General features: G+C 56.5%; 1 protein-coding gene across 3 annotated transcripts in view; it reads left to right on the forward strand.

Moving 5' to 3' along the window:
* The window catches only part of MINDY4 (MINDY lysine 48 deubiquitinase 4), a 124282-nt gene that overhangs the window by 97378 nt on the left and 10209 nt on the right, over positions 1-16695 (forward strand). For 2 of the 3 annotated variants that reach the window (XM_060195798.1, XM_060195799.1), the window contains 4 exons: positions 3983-4046; positions 9566-9727; positions 13819-13999; positions 14431-14503. In XM_060195798.1, the coding sequence (XP_060051781.1) occupies positions 3983-4046; positions 9566-9727; positions 13819-13999; positions 14431-14503 (480 nt within the window). Of the gene's footprint in view, positions 1-3982; positions 4047-9565; positions 9728-13370; positions 13454-13818; positions 14000-14430; positions 14504-16695 lie in introns of those variants that run through there. The other variant, XM_060195801.1, reaches the window with a different exon arrangement.

A 16695-nucleotide genomic window follows, 5' to 3' on the forward strand; every position in this document is an offset into this window, starting at 1 on the left:
GCAGGTGGGGAGCCGGGGGCTTGAACTCGGATCCTTGTGCAGGTCCTTGCGCTGAGTACCGTGTGCGCTTAGCCGGGTGTGCCTCCGCCAGGCGCTGAGTAGAGCGGTTCCATCAGTTCTTTGGCCTGAGCTGGAGCCAGCCCAGAGCTGCCCTCGGCAAGGCCAGCTCTTTCCCAGGCCTGTCTGCCTGCCTGCCTGCCTATCTTTCTGTTGGGCAAGCCTCCAAGACCCATACTCAGGACCCCCAGGCCCTTGTGGTTCCTGGCGGGGCCCCTGCAGTGCACCAAGGCCAGCCCGTCTCCTGGGGACCCGCCAGCCGCCCCCTCTTGGCCCCGGTTGCTCAGACCACAAGAAAGCATTTCTCCCTGAGAGGTCACGGTGCTGGAGTCTCTGAGTTTCCTTTGGGAAGGTTACAGGGACCAGGGTGTGCGGACGTAACGGCAGATCTTAGAGGGAAAGCAGAAAATTGAGACCAGGCCTCTCCCACAAAGGGGAAAAACAGACTCCGCGATTGTTCAGCCCGTCCTGCCTCTGGGCGCTCTGTTAGGCGTGGGGTGAAGGAGGCAGGTCGGAGGCGGCTGTGGGTGCTGTGCTGGGTGGGCAGGCCCATGTGCAGCAGAGGAGAGGCCCAGCTGCTTGACCTCCTGTGCTCTCCCTGGCGTCACAGATGTGGCCTTTCCTCATCTGTGAACTGATGTGAATCTCGGCTGGAGCTGGGGGCTGGGCTGACAGGGCCGTCTCTCCGCGTGTCCTTACGTGGCAGCTCCTTTCCTGTTTACGCCTTCCACGGCCTTCCACAGTAATGCCCGGTCTCCTCGGGGGACTGACGCAGGGACATGAGGAGAAGTAGTGTCCCAGCGGGCTCTGTAGGTTGCAGGAGGGTTTTGGGGTTAGGGGTGAGGGAGATTTACCCCCTGGTAGTGAGGCCACATATGCAACAGGACCACTACCCAGAGCCAGGAAATCCTGAGGTATTTTTAATTAGTGACTTAATAATGATGAACAAGATTGTAGGGTAACAGGGGTACGATTTCACATGGTTCCCACCACCAGATTCCCTGTCCCATCCCCTCCATTGGAAGCTTCCCTGTTCTTTATCCCTCTGGGAGCATGGACCCAGATTCTTTATGGGGAGCAGAAGGTGGGAGTTCCGGCTTCTGTCATTGCTTCTCCGATGGACATGGGTGTTGGCAGGTGGACCCACACCCCCAGCCTGTGTCTGTCTGTCCCTAGTGGGGCAGGGCTCTGGGGAGGGGAGGCTCCAGGACACATGGGTGAGGGCGTCTGCTCAAGGAAGTCAGGTTGGCGGCATAGTAGAGCCTGCAACTTGGTGGCTGAAAGGCAGCAAGATGTAAAGCAGGACAAAATGATTAATAAACAGAAACCCAATGTTAGGGATTGTCGGGCTAGCTTCATGGGCGGGAGAGAGAGACGATCAGGGACTCCTGGCTGAGTGGTATGCAGTTCAGTCTTTATTCATGTGCAGCACAGTCTAAGCTATCTCTAATCACAATCCTGTCCTTATCTATCCTGAGGTGGAAGAGTCAGGTCCGAAGAGGATGTACGTAGGCTAGGGGGCAGGGAGAAGGAAAAAGTGTGCAAAACAGTGAGGATTAAACCAATGCCCTGGAGGCAGGGCGGTGCTTAGTTAACAGTGGTGATGTAAATAGAACACAGTGTTAAGCAGGGGGGATTAAACCAATGCCCTGGAGGCAGGGCGGTGCTTAGTTAACAGTGGTGATGTAAATAGAACACAGTGTTAAGCAGGGGGGATTAAACCAATGCCCTGGAGGCAGGGCGGTGCTTAGTTAACAGTGGTTCTGTAAATAGAACACAGTGTTAAGCAGGGGGGATTAAACCAATGCCCTGGAGGCAGGGCGGTGCTTAGTTAACAGTGGTGATGTAAATAGAACACAGTGTTAAGCAGGGGGGATTAAACCAATGCAACAGAAGGGGTCTTAGAAGCGGAATTTAGAAGCAGACCAACAAGGGATGCAGCAGGTGAAACTAGCGGTCTCCATGTAGGAAGAAGCTAGGAGTCTATTTTAGGTGTGTTCCATGACTTTAGTAATTTTTCCTGATTCTGACAGCTAACATGCAGGTGGGCTAGACATACTGTCTGGGGAGAACCCTGAGTTTTGGGGCTAGCAACCTGGAGTTTTCAGAAACTTTTTTTTTATTCCACATTTTGCTGGGGCTTAGTGCCTGCATGATTCCCCTACCCCCAGCAGACGTTTCTTTTCTTTTTTTCCAGAAAGGGACTGAAAGGCGGGGTGATGGGAGAGTGGAGAGAGGAGAGACATCACAGTACCACACTACACTCATGAAGCCCCCCTTTTATGAGTTTTTATTCATTTACTTATTTATTTACTAGGGCAGAGAAGGGGTGGGGAGAAAGACCCTGCACCACTGCCCCATTGCCAGTGAAGCTTCCCCTCTGCAAGTGGGGGCTGGGGGCTTGAACCTGGGTCCTAGCGCACTCAGCCAGGTGCGTCACTACCCGACCCTGAAGCTTCTCCCTTGTGTGGCCCTCCCTTGTGAAGTCAGGAGCTCAGACCTGAGGCCTTGCTCAGGTCAATGGGCGCTCTCTTCTGGGCAAGCCACTAGCCAGCCAGAAATTACTTTCTTTTGATTTGTGTGGTTGCTTTTTGATTTGTGTGGTTGCTTTTTGATAATCCCTTTGATAAAGGGATTTCTTCCTCACTTTGTGCCCTTTCGGGAGACCCCGTTCTGAACGCAGAGGCATAGTGGGGACTTGGTGTGGGGGGAACAGAGCTCTGGGAATGACTGCTGGACACCTACCAGCTCCAGCCCCAGATCCAGAGAGCTGACCCCCTCCAAGTGGCTCCCCTCCGAGCCGTGCTTTCCTCTTAGGGCTCAGGGGAGACAGACAGCACGGCCAGGGCCAGGGCTGGCTGTTCTTTGAGGCTGTAACAAGATAGCAAAATCAGCTCCCGTTCTTAGGAATTGTCATTGCTGGGGTTTTAGCACTCCTGGCCAGCTTTTCCAGGCAGAGAGACAGACAGACAGAAAGACCACAGCCTCCAGGGTTCTCGGGATGCACGTACCACAGGGCTGGTGTCTGGTCCAGCTGAGCGGCTTCTCTTGCCCTTCTCCCTTTGGACAGACGGGAGAGCTGGTGGCCATGGGGGTTTGGGGAGAAGGGATGTCCCCCACTCCCAGTGTTGGTGAGTCAGCAGCAGTTGGGAGGTGGCTGGAGGGTGCCATGTTTCCCACCCGGGGAGCTATTCTCTGTCCCACTTGTGTCTCTGCTCTCTGCTGCTGTCAGCACAGCATCGGGTGAAGGCAGTGTGAAGGCTGCCCCCAGAGCACAGCTCTGCTTGCGAGGCCCTGAGCTCCAGCCCCGAGCACAGCGCTCTCAGGGATCCCGCCAAGTCCAAAGTTCTGGGCCTCAGCTTGGAAGCCTGGGAGCCCTGGCCATGCAGCAGGCTTCCCGAGACACCTGAGGCCAACAGAGTCACACCAACACCACTAGCTCTCTTCCGTCGTGTTTTGAAGGATGTGTTTATTGGTACTGGGCCACCGGTGGGGCATATCTGGTAGAACGCATCTGCTTCCATGCACAAGGACCCAGGTTCAAGCCCCCAGTCCCCACCTGCAGGGGCAAGCTTCATGAGTGGTGAAGCAGGGCTGCAGGTGTCTCTCTCTTCTCTCTCTGCCTCTCCCTTCCTCTCAATTTCTCTCCAGCTCTATCCAAAAATGAATAAGTGACCACTGGGAGCGCTGGGTGCCTCATGCACTCACGGAGCCCCAGTGATAACCCTGGTGACAATAAAAACAGTCCTTGCTCTGTGTATCACTGAGAGAGAAGCGGGGGGAGGAGGAGAATAATCAGAACTTCATTGTGGCACAGGCGACGCTGGGGCTTGAACGTGGGGCCTGGTGCCGGAGAGTCCGACCCTGACTGCACTGCCCCACCTCCCGGGCCCCGCTAACAGCCCTTCGCTCGTGTGTTTTCCAGCGTCCGCCAGGACTTCGATGTCCCCACCAGCCACCTGATTGGAGCCCACGGCTACTGCACACAGGTCAGGAGCACCAAAGAGTCTCCTCTCTGTCTGTCTGTCTGTCTGTCTGTCTGGGCCCATCAGCCACACGATGGAGCCCTGGAAAGAGTGCTGGGTGTGGCCCCGTTTGCAGACCCCTGCTGTGTCCAGTGTGCGTGCTGACCATGCAGGGCTGCGGGCAACAGGCTGGGGAGAAGACCGCACAGCCCTGTGCGTGTGCACACGTGTTTCTGTGCGTGTGCGTGCGTGTGCGCGCGTGCCGAGCACTGTCTGTGCAACAGCCTCCCTCCCGCATCCTCACTAGGGGGCCTTCAGGGGAGCTCGGGGGTGGGGGGAGCACAGAGGGGTCCTGACACAGCTGCCGGTCCCCACGTGTCACCGTCACCGAGTGGCCAGGGAGTCCTCTCCCGATGCCGCCAGTGACGTCAACCCTGGAGGCCAGGTCCTGCCCACACCTCCCCCACGTCCGGCCCGCAGATCCAACAGAGGCTCACCCAGTAGAGTGCACGCGCTAACGTGCTGTAGGGCCTGCTGGGGTTTGGATCGGGGTGAGGGGTGGAGTTTCACAAGTGGCAGGGAGGTGCTCAAGTGTCTCTCCTTTCTCTGCCTCTTTCCCCTCTATCTCTCTCACCCTCTATTTAGAAAAAAACAGTGGCTGCTGGGAGTGGTGGAGTCGTGCGGCCACTGAGCTCCAGTGACAGCCCTGGTGGGGAAGGACAACCTGTCCTGAGCCAGCAAGATAGCTCAGCTGGGAGGGGCGCCTGCACTGGAAGAAGCTTCTGGGCTGTGGCGTCTTTCCCTCTCACCTTCTCGCCTTCTTTCTCTTTTCTTTTAGATCTTTATTTCTTATTGAATATATATAGAGAGAGAAATTGAGAGGGAGGCAGAGATAGAGAAGGGGGAGAGACAGAGAGACACCTGCAGCCCTGTTTCACCTCTTGTGAAGCTTCCTCCCTGCAGGTGGGGACCAGGGGCTAGAACCCGGGTTCTTTTGCACTGTAATGGGTGTGCTAACCAGGTGCGCCACCACCCGGCCCCTCCTTCTGTCTGTCTGTCTGTCTGTCTGTCTGTCTGTCTGTCTGTCTCTTTCTACCTGAAAATGTCAGCATAGAGCCATCAAGGCCCAGGGACAGCAACACAGAGCAGAAATTGACCCTTGGCAGACCTTGGCTTCAGCGGCTTGGTCTCCCTGAGCCCCCACTTGTCCTGCAGGCCCTGGCCTATCTGACCTCCTCCTTCTCCTCCTTCTTCTCCCCCTTCTTCTCCTCCTTCTCCTTCTCCTCCTCCTCCTCCTCCTCCTCCTCCTTCTTCTCCTTTTTTTTTTTTTTTTTTTACCAGAGCACTAATCAGTTGTGGATTGAACCAGGGACTTTGGAGCCTCAGGCATGAGAGTCTCTTTGCATTATGCTGTCTCCCCCTGCCCTGGCTAACTGTTTGTCCAGGACATCATGAGGCTGACCGGCACCCACCTTCCTAGAGCCTGAGTCCCTCCTGGGTTGCTCTCTCTCTCTCTCTCTCTCTCTCTCTCACCTTTAGGGTTATCACTGGGGCTCAGTGCCAGCACTAGGAATGCATTGCTCTTAGTGACCATTTTTTCATTTTCTTGGACAGGACAGAGAGAAATTGAGAGAGGAGGGGGGGATAGAAAGAGAGAGAGAAGGAGAGACATCAGCAGACCTGCTTCGCCGCTTATAAAGCGTCATCCCTGCAGGTGGGGAGCCGGGGGCTCAGGCCTAGATCCTTGCACCACCAGTCTGTCCTCCCTGTGTGAGCACCTTGGGCAGGCAGAGAGGATGTGATGCAGGCGTGGTCAGTCTGTCCTGTGCAGAGGGTGCCAGGCCTGCTCCTGCCCAGATGCAGAGCCCTGTTTGTTGCTTGGCGTGAGGGGGATGAGCCAGCCTGGTTTGCTTCCCTTGCTGGGCCTCCGTTTCCCTGTTTGCAGGATGACCCTATATCGGCCGGCGCTCCTGAAACTTCCTCTGTGCACACAGACCTGGCAGGCCTGGCTCCTGAGGTTCTCGATTCCGTGAGAGTTTGTATGGAGTGCTGGGAAATTGTGCAGATGCAGTCACATCTGCCATGTTGTCCCCTCAGGCTATTGCCAGTTCCCGCGAGAGTTGGGACATTCTCGGAGTGCCTTTCCCAACCAATCCTGTCCTGGCTCATCACTCCCAGTTTTTGCCCTATAAAGCCCTTCTTCTTCCGCTTTTCACCTCGATGATTAGACGCAGGGAAGGGTGGTGCGCGAGGCGGCCATTTTGGCTAGCTCCACGTGGCCCGAACCGCTGCGCTCTCACCCAACTCTGAGGTGCCCGTGCGTATAAAGAATTGTGTTCCCTCTCTGCTCCGGACCTCCTCTCTCTCTCCTCCACGTCACTGCCCAACAACGGAGGGTCTAGCAGGGGAGCAGTTACCTCTTGGATACCCTGGGTCGGGGGACCAGTCCATCTCTGTTCGGAGAAGGCCGTCCTCTTCCACAGAGCGCACAGCTCCGGGAAGGACGCACATGGAGCGGTGAGGGAGGAAGGGGACACCCACCCAGCCAGCCAGACCAGTGAATCAACCCTGGAGAGCCAAATTGCCCTCACCCAGACTCTGACTTCCCAACAAGCTCCCTGGACAGGGTGATGACGCCAGTCCACAGACCACACTTGGAGTAGCGTGGGAATGTACGACCACTGAGAGCTTAGCCATGGTGGGAGTTTTGTGCCCATGGTTCTAGAGCAGCTTCTCCTCCTCCTCCTCCTCCTCCTCCTCCACCTCCTCTTCTTCCTCCTCCTCCTCCTTCTCCTTCTTCACCTCCAGGGTTATCCCTGGGCCAGCAAGATAGCTGGCACTATAAATCCACTGCTCCTGTGGCCATTTTCCCCATTTTAATTGGATAGGACAGAGAGAAATTGAAAGGGGAGCGGAGAGAGAGAGAGGAGAGAGAGAGAGGAGAGAGAAAGACAGACACCAGCAGACCTACTTCACCACTTGGGAAGCGACTCCCCTGTAGGTGGGGGGCTGGGGGCTCAGACCAGGGTCTTTACTCTGGTCCTTGTGCGTCATGCCACGTGCGCTTCACCCACTGCGCCTCCACCCGGTCCCTGAGCAGCAGCTTCTCCTCTATTTTTGCAAAATCTTCCTGCCAGGAGACAGGTTGGGGGGATGCCCCAGATGTTGAGCCAGCCAGGAATCTTTCTTTTTCCCTCTTGAAAAATCAGATGGGGGAACGTTGGACGGTGGCACACAAGGATGAGCACGCACGTCACCACACGCAAGGACCCAGGTTCAAGCCCCTGGTCCCCACCTGCAGGGAGAGAAAACTTCACAAGCAGTGAAGCAGGCCTGCAGGTCTCTGTCTCGCTCCTCCTAGCCTCTCAATTTCTCTCTGTCTCTATCCAGCTCACTAATGACAATCAGAATATTTTTTAAAAGAAAGGAAAGCCAGATGAGAAAAATTGACCCCCCCCAAAACAGGCCACGCCCCCTCCAGGAGCCTCTGAGGTGCAGTTTCTCGTGGAGAATTTCCTCCAGACGTCTTTCTCATTTCCTCTGCCCGGACGCAGTGAGGCCCCCACAGTGTCTCTCCAACAGGGGGTCCCTCTGCGGCCATCAGCTGAGGCCTCTCGCACTGTCACTGGGACAGGGGTGTTGGCATGGAGGGCAGGAGCAATCAAGGCCAGGCAGACGTGCGGCTCACAGTCCAGGGGGAGAAGCTTCTGTGAACCCCGCCCTCGAGAGGAGGGCTGAGGAAAGGGCCAGTGCACGTGGGGAGACCACTGCCTGCTGGCTGGAGGGACCCAGAGAGGGCCGGCGTGCCTGAGCCCCAGGCGAGACCCCCGCCGCGCCCTCCTCAGCTGGGCGGCACGTACTCCGCTGCTGCCCACCGCCGGAATCCATCCAGCCGGGTGGCACCTTGCAGCATCGTGGGAAAAAGAGGAGCTCAGGACGGCGGGGGCGGGAGAACGGGCCCAGAAGCCCACTCCTGCCACACAGCAGCTGCACGGCCGGGCCACGTGCTCCCCTACCCGTGGGCCCAGTCCCCTCATTCCTGACAGGAGGTGACACACTAAGTGCCCCGAGCGCCTTCACCCCGTGCAGAAAGAGGCCCTCAGAGGAGTCCCCTCTGTGTGCCCCTCCTCTGGTCTGAGGTCGGCAGCCTTGTTGGCCTACTGGGTGTGTCCCTCAGGCCGTGTAGCAGACGGAGGTCAGCCAGGGCTGGAGCTGGACTGGGCTTCCCCGCCTCCTCCACCGTGCTCCCGCTGGGCCCTGATCTGCCTCCCTGACTGAAGACCCCGCTGTCGCCAGTGCAGCCCACACGAGCCCGGAGCTGAGTTATGGGTCTTGTGCCCGGCGGTTTCCTGGTGCCGATCATGTTCTCTTAAGATGTTATCGTTGGGGGAAGCTGGGTGAAGGGTACACAGGAACTCTCTGTACTATTTTTACAGCTTCTTTTGATTCTCAAATAATTTAAAATTAAAAAAAAAAAAAGCACCCTCTTTCAAGGCCCACCCAAATGTCATTTCTCTACGGAGTTGCTCTGACTCAGGCCCGAGGCCCGTGATGATCTGGACACACATTTTCCTTTTTTCTCCTTTTTTTTTTTTTAAGAAAAAAAATTTCTTTTTTTTTTTTTATTAGTGATTTAATATTGATTTAAAAGATGACAGGATAACAGGGATCGACTCCACACTGTTCCCACCACCACAGCTCTGTGTCCCCATCCCCTCCATCGGAAGCTACTGCAGTTCTCCTAAAGCCACAGATACGGGTCAACTGTTATTTCTACAACTGTCTGTCTGTCTGTATTTGTATATATTTGCCCTCCTTTGGGGGGGTCCCATCTTCTCTTACTTTTTAAGTCACACCTACACCTATTATTACACAAACACTCCTCCCTTTTTTCTCTTCTCTCCGGGCCCCGGATCCTGATGGGAGTTGGGGTTCAGAACCCCTCTGGGCATCTTCCCCTGACATTTCTCCCCCTCTGGGAGGATGGACCCAAATTCTTTATGGGGAGCAGAAGGTGGGAGTTCTGGCTTCCGTAGTTGGTTCTCCGATGGACCTGGGTGTTGGCAGGTGGGTCCACACCCCCAGCCCGTCTCTGTCTCTCCCTGGTGGGGCAGGGCTCTGGGGAGGGGGCTCCCAGGGCACACGGTGAGGTCATCTGAGCACACATTTTTCTTGCCCCAGTGATACCCTGTGCTGAACTTGAGCCATGTGGGCACAAGCTGACCTGAGCCCCTATTTTAGACCGCAGTTTGTTTTGCTCCACCAAGACCCTCCCCTGCCCCACGCCCAGCTGGGGTAGACCCAGCGCACAGATGCTGCCCCGTGAGTGCCTGTGAAGCAAGACCACTGAAGGCCTCCAGGCTCCTGAGCGGAAGGCCTGGCAGCCTTCTCTGACACCTTGTGGGAACGCTGGGGCCACGGTCCCCTCTGATCCTGCCCTCCCTGCCTTCCTTCCTTTGTTTCTTGTTCCTGCTCTCCCTGTCACCCTGACAGCAACTCATGCAGAGACTCAACAAGGCCTTTCCCCTTTCTCTCATCAACAGGAACTTGTCAATCTGCTCCTGACCGGGAGAGCGGTCTCCAACGTTTTCAACGACACGGTGGAGCTGAACTCTGGGGATGGGAGTGTCACGCTTCTCAAAGGCATCACTGCACGCAGTGACGTTGGCTTCCTGTCCCTCTTTGAGCACTACGATGTGTGCCAGGTACCGGCGCTCAGAAGGCGGAGGGGTCTGGGGGGAGGTCTCTCAACGGCTCCCTGAGCGGGTCCAGTCTCATCACAGGAGGCTTGAGGAGGTCAGCTTCAGTGCCATCAAGAATGGGCATATAGCGGCCCAGTGATGGTGCAACCTGCTTGACTGCACGTGTTACAATGCACAGAGATCAGGGTTCGAGCCCCTGCTCCCCAGGTGGGGGGCACCTTCATGAGCAGTGAAGCAAGCCTGCAGGTGTCTCTCTTTCTCCCTCCCTCTTTATCTCCCCTGTCTTGGTTTCTGGTTGTGTCTGTCCAATAAATAAAAAGAAAAAGGGCATCTAGTTGACATCCCAAACTGGCCAATTCCATGCCCTGGAGAAGGTTACTTGAAAAGGACTTTTGGGGGCTAGGCGGTAGGTAGCGCAGCAGGTTAAGTGCACGTGGCGCAAAGCACAAGGACCGGCGTAAGGATCCCGGTTCGAACCCCCGGCTCCCCACCTGCAGGGGAGTCGCTTCACCGGCGGTGAAGCAGGTCTGCAGGTGTCTGTCTTTCTCTCCCCCTCTCTGTCTTCCCCTCCTCTCTCCATGTCTCTCTGTCCTATCCAACAATGACGGCAATAAAAACAACAAGGGCAACAAAAATGGGAAAAAATAGCCTCCAGGAGCAGTGGTTTCGTAGTGCAGTCACCAAGCCCCAGTGATAACCCTGGAGGTCATACATATATTTCCTTTGGATAGAGACAGAGAGGAACTGGGAGTCAACGAGAGGGAGAGGGAGAGGGAGAGAGAAACATTTAGAGCCCTGCTCCACTACTCGGGAAACGTTTCCCCTACAGGTGGGGACCGGGGGCTTGAACCTGGGTCCTCCTTGCTCATTGTGTAGCATGTACACTCAACCAGGTGCACCGCCACCTGTCTCTTCTCTTCTTTCTCTTACTTATTTATTTATTTGTCTCCTGGGTTATCGCTGGGGCTCAGTGCCAGCACTATGAATCCACTGCTCCTGTGGCCATTTTTTTCCATTTTTTTTTGGATAGGACAGAGAGAAATTGAGAAGAAAGGGAGAGAGAGAGAGACAGACAGACAGACACCTGCAGACCTGCTTCACCACTTGTGAAGGGACAGCACCCCCCCTCCCCCCCCCCCGCAGGTGGGGATCCGGAGGAATGGGATCCTTGTGTGGGCCTGTGCTTTGTGCTGTGTGTGCTTGACCTGTGCTGCTGCCTGGCTGTCCTTCCCTCCTTTTCCAAGAGTCCATCTCACACCACTAACCTCATGTTGGTGAGTCCTCTGCTCTGCGCCCTGACCTCAGATGTCCCCTGGCCACAGATGTTGATCCTTTTAGATTGGAACTCCTGGGCCTGGCAGTGCTGTACTGGGTAGAACCCACACATTACCGGGTGCGAGGACTTGGGCTCAAGCCCCTGGCCCCACTGCAGGGGCCAAGCTTCGTCAGTGGTGGAGCAGGACTGCAGGTCTCTTTATATAGCCTGCCTTTCTTTCTTTCTTTCTTTCTTTCTTTCTTTCTTTCTTTCTTTCCATCTCTCACTCCCCTTTCTTTCCATCTATCTCAGTTTCCTCCTCTCTCTCTTCCTCCTGTCTGTCTCTATCAGAAAAAAAGGAGAGGAGAGGAAAGGAGCAGGGAGGGGAGGGGAGGAAAAGAGAGGAAAGGAGCAGGGGGAGAGGAGAAAGGCAGAGGCTGGGGTGGGGCTGAGGGTAGAGAGAAAAAGGCAGGAACTGGTCTGCCAAGGGCAGAGTGGTCGAGTTGTCAGGCAGGCACTGAGCCCCAGTGATGACCCCAGAAGATTTAAGAACCCCCAGTTAGGCCTGGGGAGACAGCATAATGGTTAGGGAAAAGACTGTCATGACTGGCACCCTGAGGCGGCACTGTAAGCCAGACTCCGGCTTCTCTCTCATTAGAAAACAAATACCACATTTAAAGCCAACAGCAGCCATTTAATAAGCCCCAGCTTGTGCCCGGCTTGTGCCACTCCCCAGCCTCCGTCCAGGCCCTGGGAGTCGGTTCCACTGCCCAACAATCCGAAGGGAGTGAATTTTATCTTTGGAAAATGTCCCCCACTTAGAAGGGAGGGGCTCTGAGTGACAAAACTTATTTCTGAAAGCTCTGGGTAGCTCCTTCAGCCTTAATCGCTTCACTGTTGTGCAAAGAACCAGCTGCCCTTTCCCTCCGTCCCCTGCGGGAACTTTCCTTAGGCCTGCTGCTCCCTGGAGGACTGGAGGCCCCTTTTCCTTCTGTGAAGCACTGGGTCCCCTCCCATCTTCCTGTTCCAGGCAGTCCCTTCAGTGGAGAAGTGTTGTTAAAATTTCTTCCCAGCTCTGGTCAAACATGACTTTTCCTTAAGATCATTCTACTGGGGGTTGGGGGTCTACAGCACAGTTGCTGACACACGGGTACGTTTTCTCGTCTGGCCGTGAGGGGCGTCTGCAAAACAAAATCCTCTTTGGAGCCTGGAACGGAAGCCAGGCAGCAGGTCTTAGGCATGTCCAGCCAGGTCCTTTAAGCTACCTCCTGCCCCCTACACTGCACCAAGAATCCCGCGCCACCCTCACACTCTGTGGTCACACGGGGCAGGAGCGAGTGCCCTGCCGACCTGGTGCCTGGACACTGAGTGAGGAGGGACACTGCGGCGGGGGCCCGATGCCCCCCAGGCCAGCCTTGCTCTGCAGACCGGCTCGGTGCCCTCTGAACACACATGCTCTGCACCTGGCCCGGAGGCTGGTCCCTGGCCGACTCCAGGGCCTGAGGAAGACTACCGGCCAGTATTCCGAGGCAGGTCCCGGGGAAGGTACGCCCTCCGCCCCACTGGGAAAATAACTCCCATTCTTTCCTTAATCCATGTGCTGCGCGGGGATTAGCCCAGAGTCAGCCCGCAGCAAGGCACGTAGAGAACTGAATAAACCAGGCCCCGCTGGGGAGAGGCACTGTCCAAGGAGGTCCTGGGAGAGACGTGAGAAGGACAGAGCTGCCAAGCACCTGGAGCAGGACTTGAGGTGGTCTCAGGCCCCCCTTCCCCGTGTGAGCAGAGTAGAGGAACAGAGACACACACGGTCTGTGTGTCTGCCTCCCCTGAGGCCCCACTGACCTTGAACTTTCCAAAAGGAAACCTCATCTCAGTGTCCTCACCTTTCCCTGCTGTCTTCCCCAAAGGCCTCTCTGTTCCCTGAATGTCTGTGATGTCCCCCAGGTCCTCACAGCTCCAGTTTCCACCTGACTCCAAGGTCAAACCCTAGTTCAAGTCCTACTCCATCTACTCCAATGACCTTGTTCATCAAGCTTTTGCTTTTGTTGGCTTAGATCCCGCTGCCCCAAGCATGCTGGGGGCAGAGCAGCACCGGTGGGTGGTACCTAGAGCCCAGTTCATGCCACGCCACACGGAAACTAGGAGGGCGTCATTCCACTCCCTGAGAGGTGATTTGTTGCTTTTTTGTTTTACACAATTACATGTCAACAGGGTTTAAGTCCATGCCGTTCCCACGACCACAGGTCTGAATCGTCAGTCTCCCCACTGCAGGCCACCGCAGTTCCCCAAGGCTGCAGACATGGGCCAGTCCTCTTCTCTGCAACCATCTGTCCACATCTGTGCATAGTTGCCCCCGTTTCCTCCCTGATCCAACCCTGTCCTCCCCTCCAGGCCACTCAGGACAGCACTGCCACCTCTGTCTGTCCTCTGTCTGGGTGCTGATGGAGCTGGGGTTCTGAGCCTTCCTCTGATAGGTGATTTAATGATGCGGGTTTTGAAGGGAAGGGAAGACGGACGGCAAAGAAGCGCTCTGGGGTGGGGTGGGCGGAGGTAGATGTCTGAGCTAGGGGTCACGTGTGCTAAATCGCTCTTACGTGCTGGTGGGGGCTCCCCGGGGCTGTGTGGGTGGGGCGGGGAGGGCTTGGATGAAGCAGCTAGAAGGTGTTGTTGTGGGGAAGGGAGACTCCAGAGGGACCTTTCGAAGCAGGGCGCTTGCTTCACGGAGTGCCATCCGGAGCCCATCCCCCACACACCGGGCTACCCAGCAGCCCCTGGGATGGTGACAGAAGGGCTCAGGCCGGGCTCTCCAGGACGGTGTGCCCTCCTCTGCCCCGTTCAGGTCGGCTGCTTCCTGAAGACGCCGAGGTTCCCCATCTGGGTGGTGTGCAGCGAGAGCCATTTCAGCGTGCTGTTCAGCCTGCAGCCGGAGCTCCTGCGGGACTGGCGGGCCGAGAGGTTCTTTGACCTGTACTACTACGACGGCCTCGCCAACCAGCAGGAGCAGATCCGGCTGACCGTGGGTGAGCCCGCCCCTCATGCCCTCCCCCCGCGCCCCGGGGGCCCGGGGCAGACGGGACACGACAGAGACCCCGGTGTCGGGATGGGGCCTCCACTGGAGGGTCCGTGGTCTTCCCAAGGGAAGGGGGCGCCGGGCCTCGGGCTGATAGGTGGGTCGGAGGCAGGGAAAGCGAGCCTCCGAGCAGCTGGGGAACTCAGGACACCGCTCTAGGGCTCAGCTGTGTTCTCAGGAAGGAGGTGCTGGTAGCTGAAGGGGTGCAGGAGGGTGGGAGAGAGGTCAGAGGTGGAGACCGTCGAGACAGGTGTTGCAGCTTCCAGGGGACAGCCCGAGAGTGGGGACCAGTGGTAGAGGAGACGCGCTACACCAGGCTGTGGGTCCTGGGGTCAGGAGTCTGAGCTGACAGGCATGTGGCTCTTCCCTCTGTCTCCCCAGACACCACCCAGATCGCCCCGGAAAACAGAAGCAGAGAGCTGGTCCCACCCCTGGAGCTGTGCATCAGAACCAAGTGAGTCAGTTCTCTGGCTGGGGAGCCCGCCAGGAGTGGGCCTCAGGGTGACCTGGTCTGCAGGGTGGAGAGCGAGTTCCTGGACCTCTCCAGCGCCCTGCGGATTGTGAACGCACAGAGCTTGGGCTGCGTACAGACCCACACGAGCGAGCGCCAAGACCCTTTGTTTCTGGTTTTTGGTCCTTGTTGGGGCTTCTCTAAGTTAGAGGCAGAGACAGAGCAGAGAGGCAGACACTACAGCACTGAAGCTCTGAGCCTCTTGACCTTTCCTTCGCACTTCTGTGTTTGTCACCTGTGACATAAGGACAGTGGCTCACACAGTGCTTGTGGAAGAGAGCCACGCACACCGTCCAGCTCCGTGAGTGGCTTCAGTTCTCAGGCCCCAGCCACCATGGACTCAGTGTGACTTCACAGGTAGACCCTCAGTTTCCCCTTTATAGCAGGGGTGGGGGACAGGGATGCGGACTGTGGTCAAGGCTGCTCTGCTGCCCAGTCCAGGGGCTCCCCGTGGATGCGGCCAGAGAGAGAAAGATGACCACACACAGGCACCTAGAGGGGGTGGCAGGGAGGCAGTGTCGGGATGCCCTCCCGATGCCCTGTCCGCTTGTCCAGTCGTTTGTCCGTCTGCCCGCCAGGCCCACCCGCCTGGGGCGGGAGCATTCTTGTGAGGCCATGTGCTGGCCTTTCTGTCATCAGGACAGGAGGATTGAAGGAACCTGTGGGCCTCTTCCCTTTCATCTACAGAGGGCCGCTCATTCCAGGTGATGAGAGAAGGGCAGCTCGGGGAAAGGAGGTGACATCAGCCTTGGCACCTTGTGCGGGACAGGGTGGGAGGCCACAGGACAGCCTTCCTGCAGAGGGGCTGCCAGGCAGGCTGTGGACCACACCCTGGGCACAGCCCCATCCCTCCAGCCCCGCTGACGGCCTCCACGGGTCTGGCCCCATAGCGAGGACGGCCTCTCTAGCTGCCCTGCGGGGTAGCCCCTCCCTCCCCCCCCAGCAACGGTTCCGCAGGGAGACTCACCAGTGTCCTCCCTTGGGCCCAACGATTGGGCTTCTGTTTGCAAGTCATTTTTTAATTTGTAAAAAATTGTCTTTATTTTATTGGAAAGAGACAGCCAGAAATTGAAATGGGGGAGGTAGAGAGGGAGTGAGACAGAGAGACGCCTGCAGCCCTGCTGCACCACTCGCAAAGCTTTCCCCCTGCAGGTGGGGACCTGGGGCTCGAACCCGGGCCCTTGTGCGCTGTGACATGTGACCCAGCCCCACATTTTTTATTTGAGGTTTACAGTGGGATGTAAGATGATAAGACCGCAGAGTCTAGTCCCACACCACCAGGGTTCTGTGCGCCCACCCTCCCACCTCCCAGAGATAACCACCAGAGTCTTCCCAAAGTCTTAGAATCTGTTTGTTCATTTCTGGTTTTGTCTGTTTTGCCTTTTTTCCCCCCATTGTGTATCTAGACCACAACTTGCTCAGCCACTCATCTGTTCTTGGATAGACACCTGGGTTGCTTCTAGGTTTGGGCTGTTACACATTGTGCTGCCAAGAACATATGTGCACACAGATCTTTTTGGATGGGTGTGTTGGGTTCCTTAGGATCTATCCCCAGGAGAGGAATTGCAGGGTCATAGGGTAGGTCCATTTCTAGCCTTCTGAGAGTTCTCCAGACTGCTCTCCACAGAGGCTGGAGAACATTCCCACCAGCAGTGCAGGAAGGTTCCTTTGACCCCACACCCTCTCCAGCATTTGCTGCTGTTACCTTTTCTGATGTCTGACATTCTCACAGGAGTGAAGTGGTATCTCATTGTTGTCTTTATTTGCATTTTTCTGACAGTCAGAGACATAGAACAGTATTCCTTATGTCTGTTGGCCTTTTGGATCTCTTCCTTGGTGAATATTCTGACCATGTCCTCTCCCCACTTTTGGATGGGGCCATCTGTTGTCTGTTGCTGTGTGGTGAGCTCTAGGAACGCACATTTTGAGGTGTCCCTGGTGGAGCCAGTGCTATGGCCTCACTACCAGACTCCTTATTCCTGTGCCTGGCAGGGCAGGAGCCAGGAGCCCGTCCTCCCTACCCTGCACGAGGTCTGTAAGATGCAGATGTCTGATAGAGTCCTATGTGTCCTGGCCGCTGTAACACATCAACTGCAGACTGGGTGTGTGTGTGTGTGAGTGTGTGTGTGTGTGTG

This window comes from Erinaceus europaeus, chromosome 8 (genome assembly GCF_950295315.1).
Source record: "Erinaceus europaeus chromosome 8, mEriEur2.1, whole genome shotgun sequence".
NCBI classification, from domain to species: domain Eukaryota; kingdom Metazoa; phylum Chordata; class Mammalia; order Eulipotyphla; family Erinaceidae; genus Erinaceus; species Erinaceus europaeus.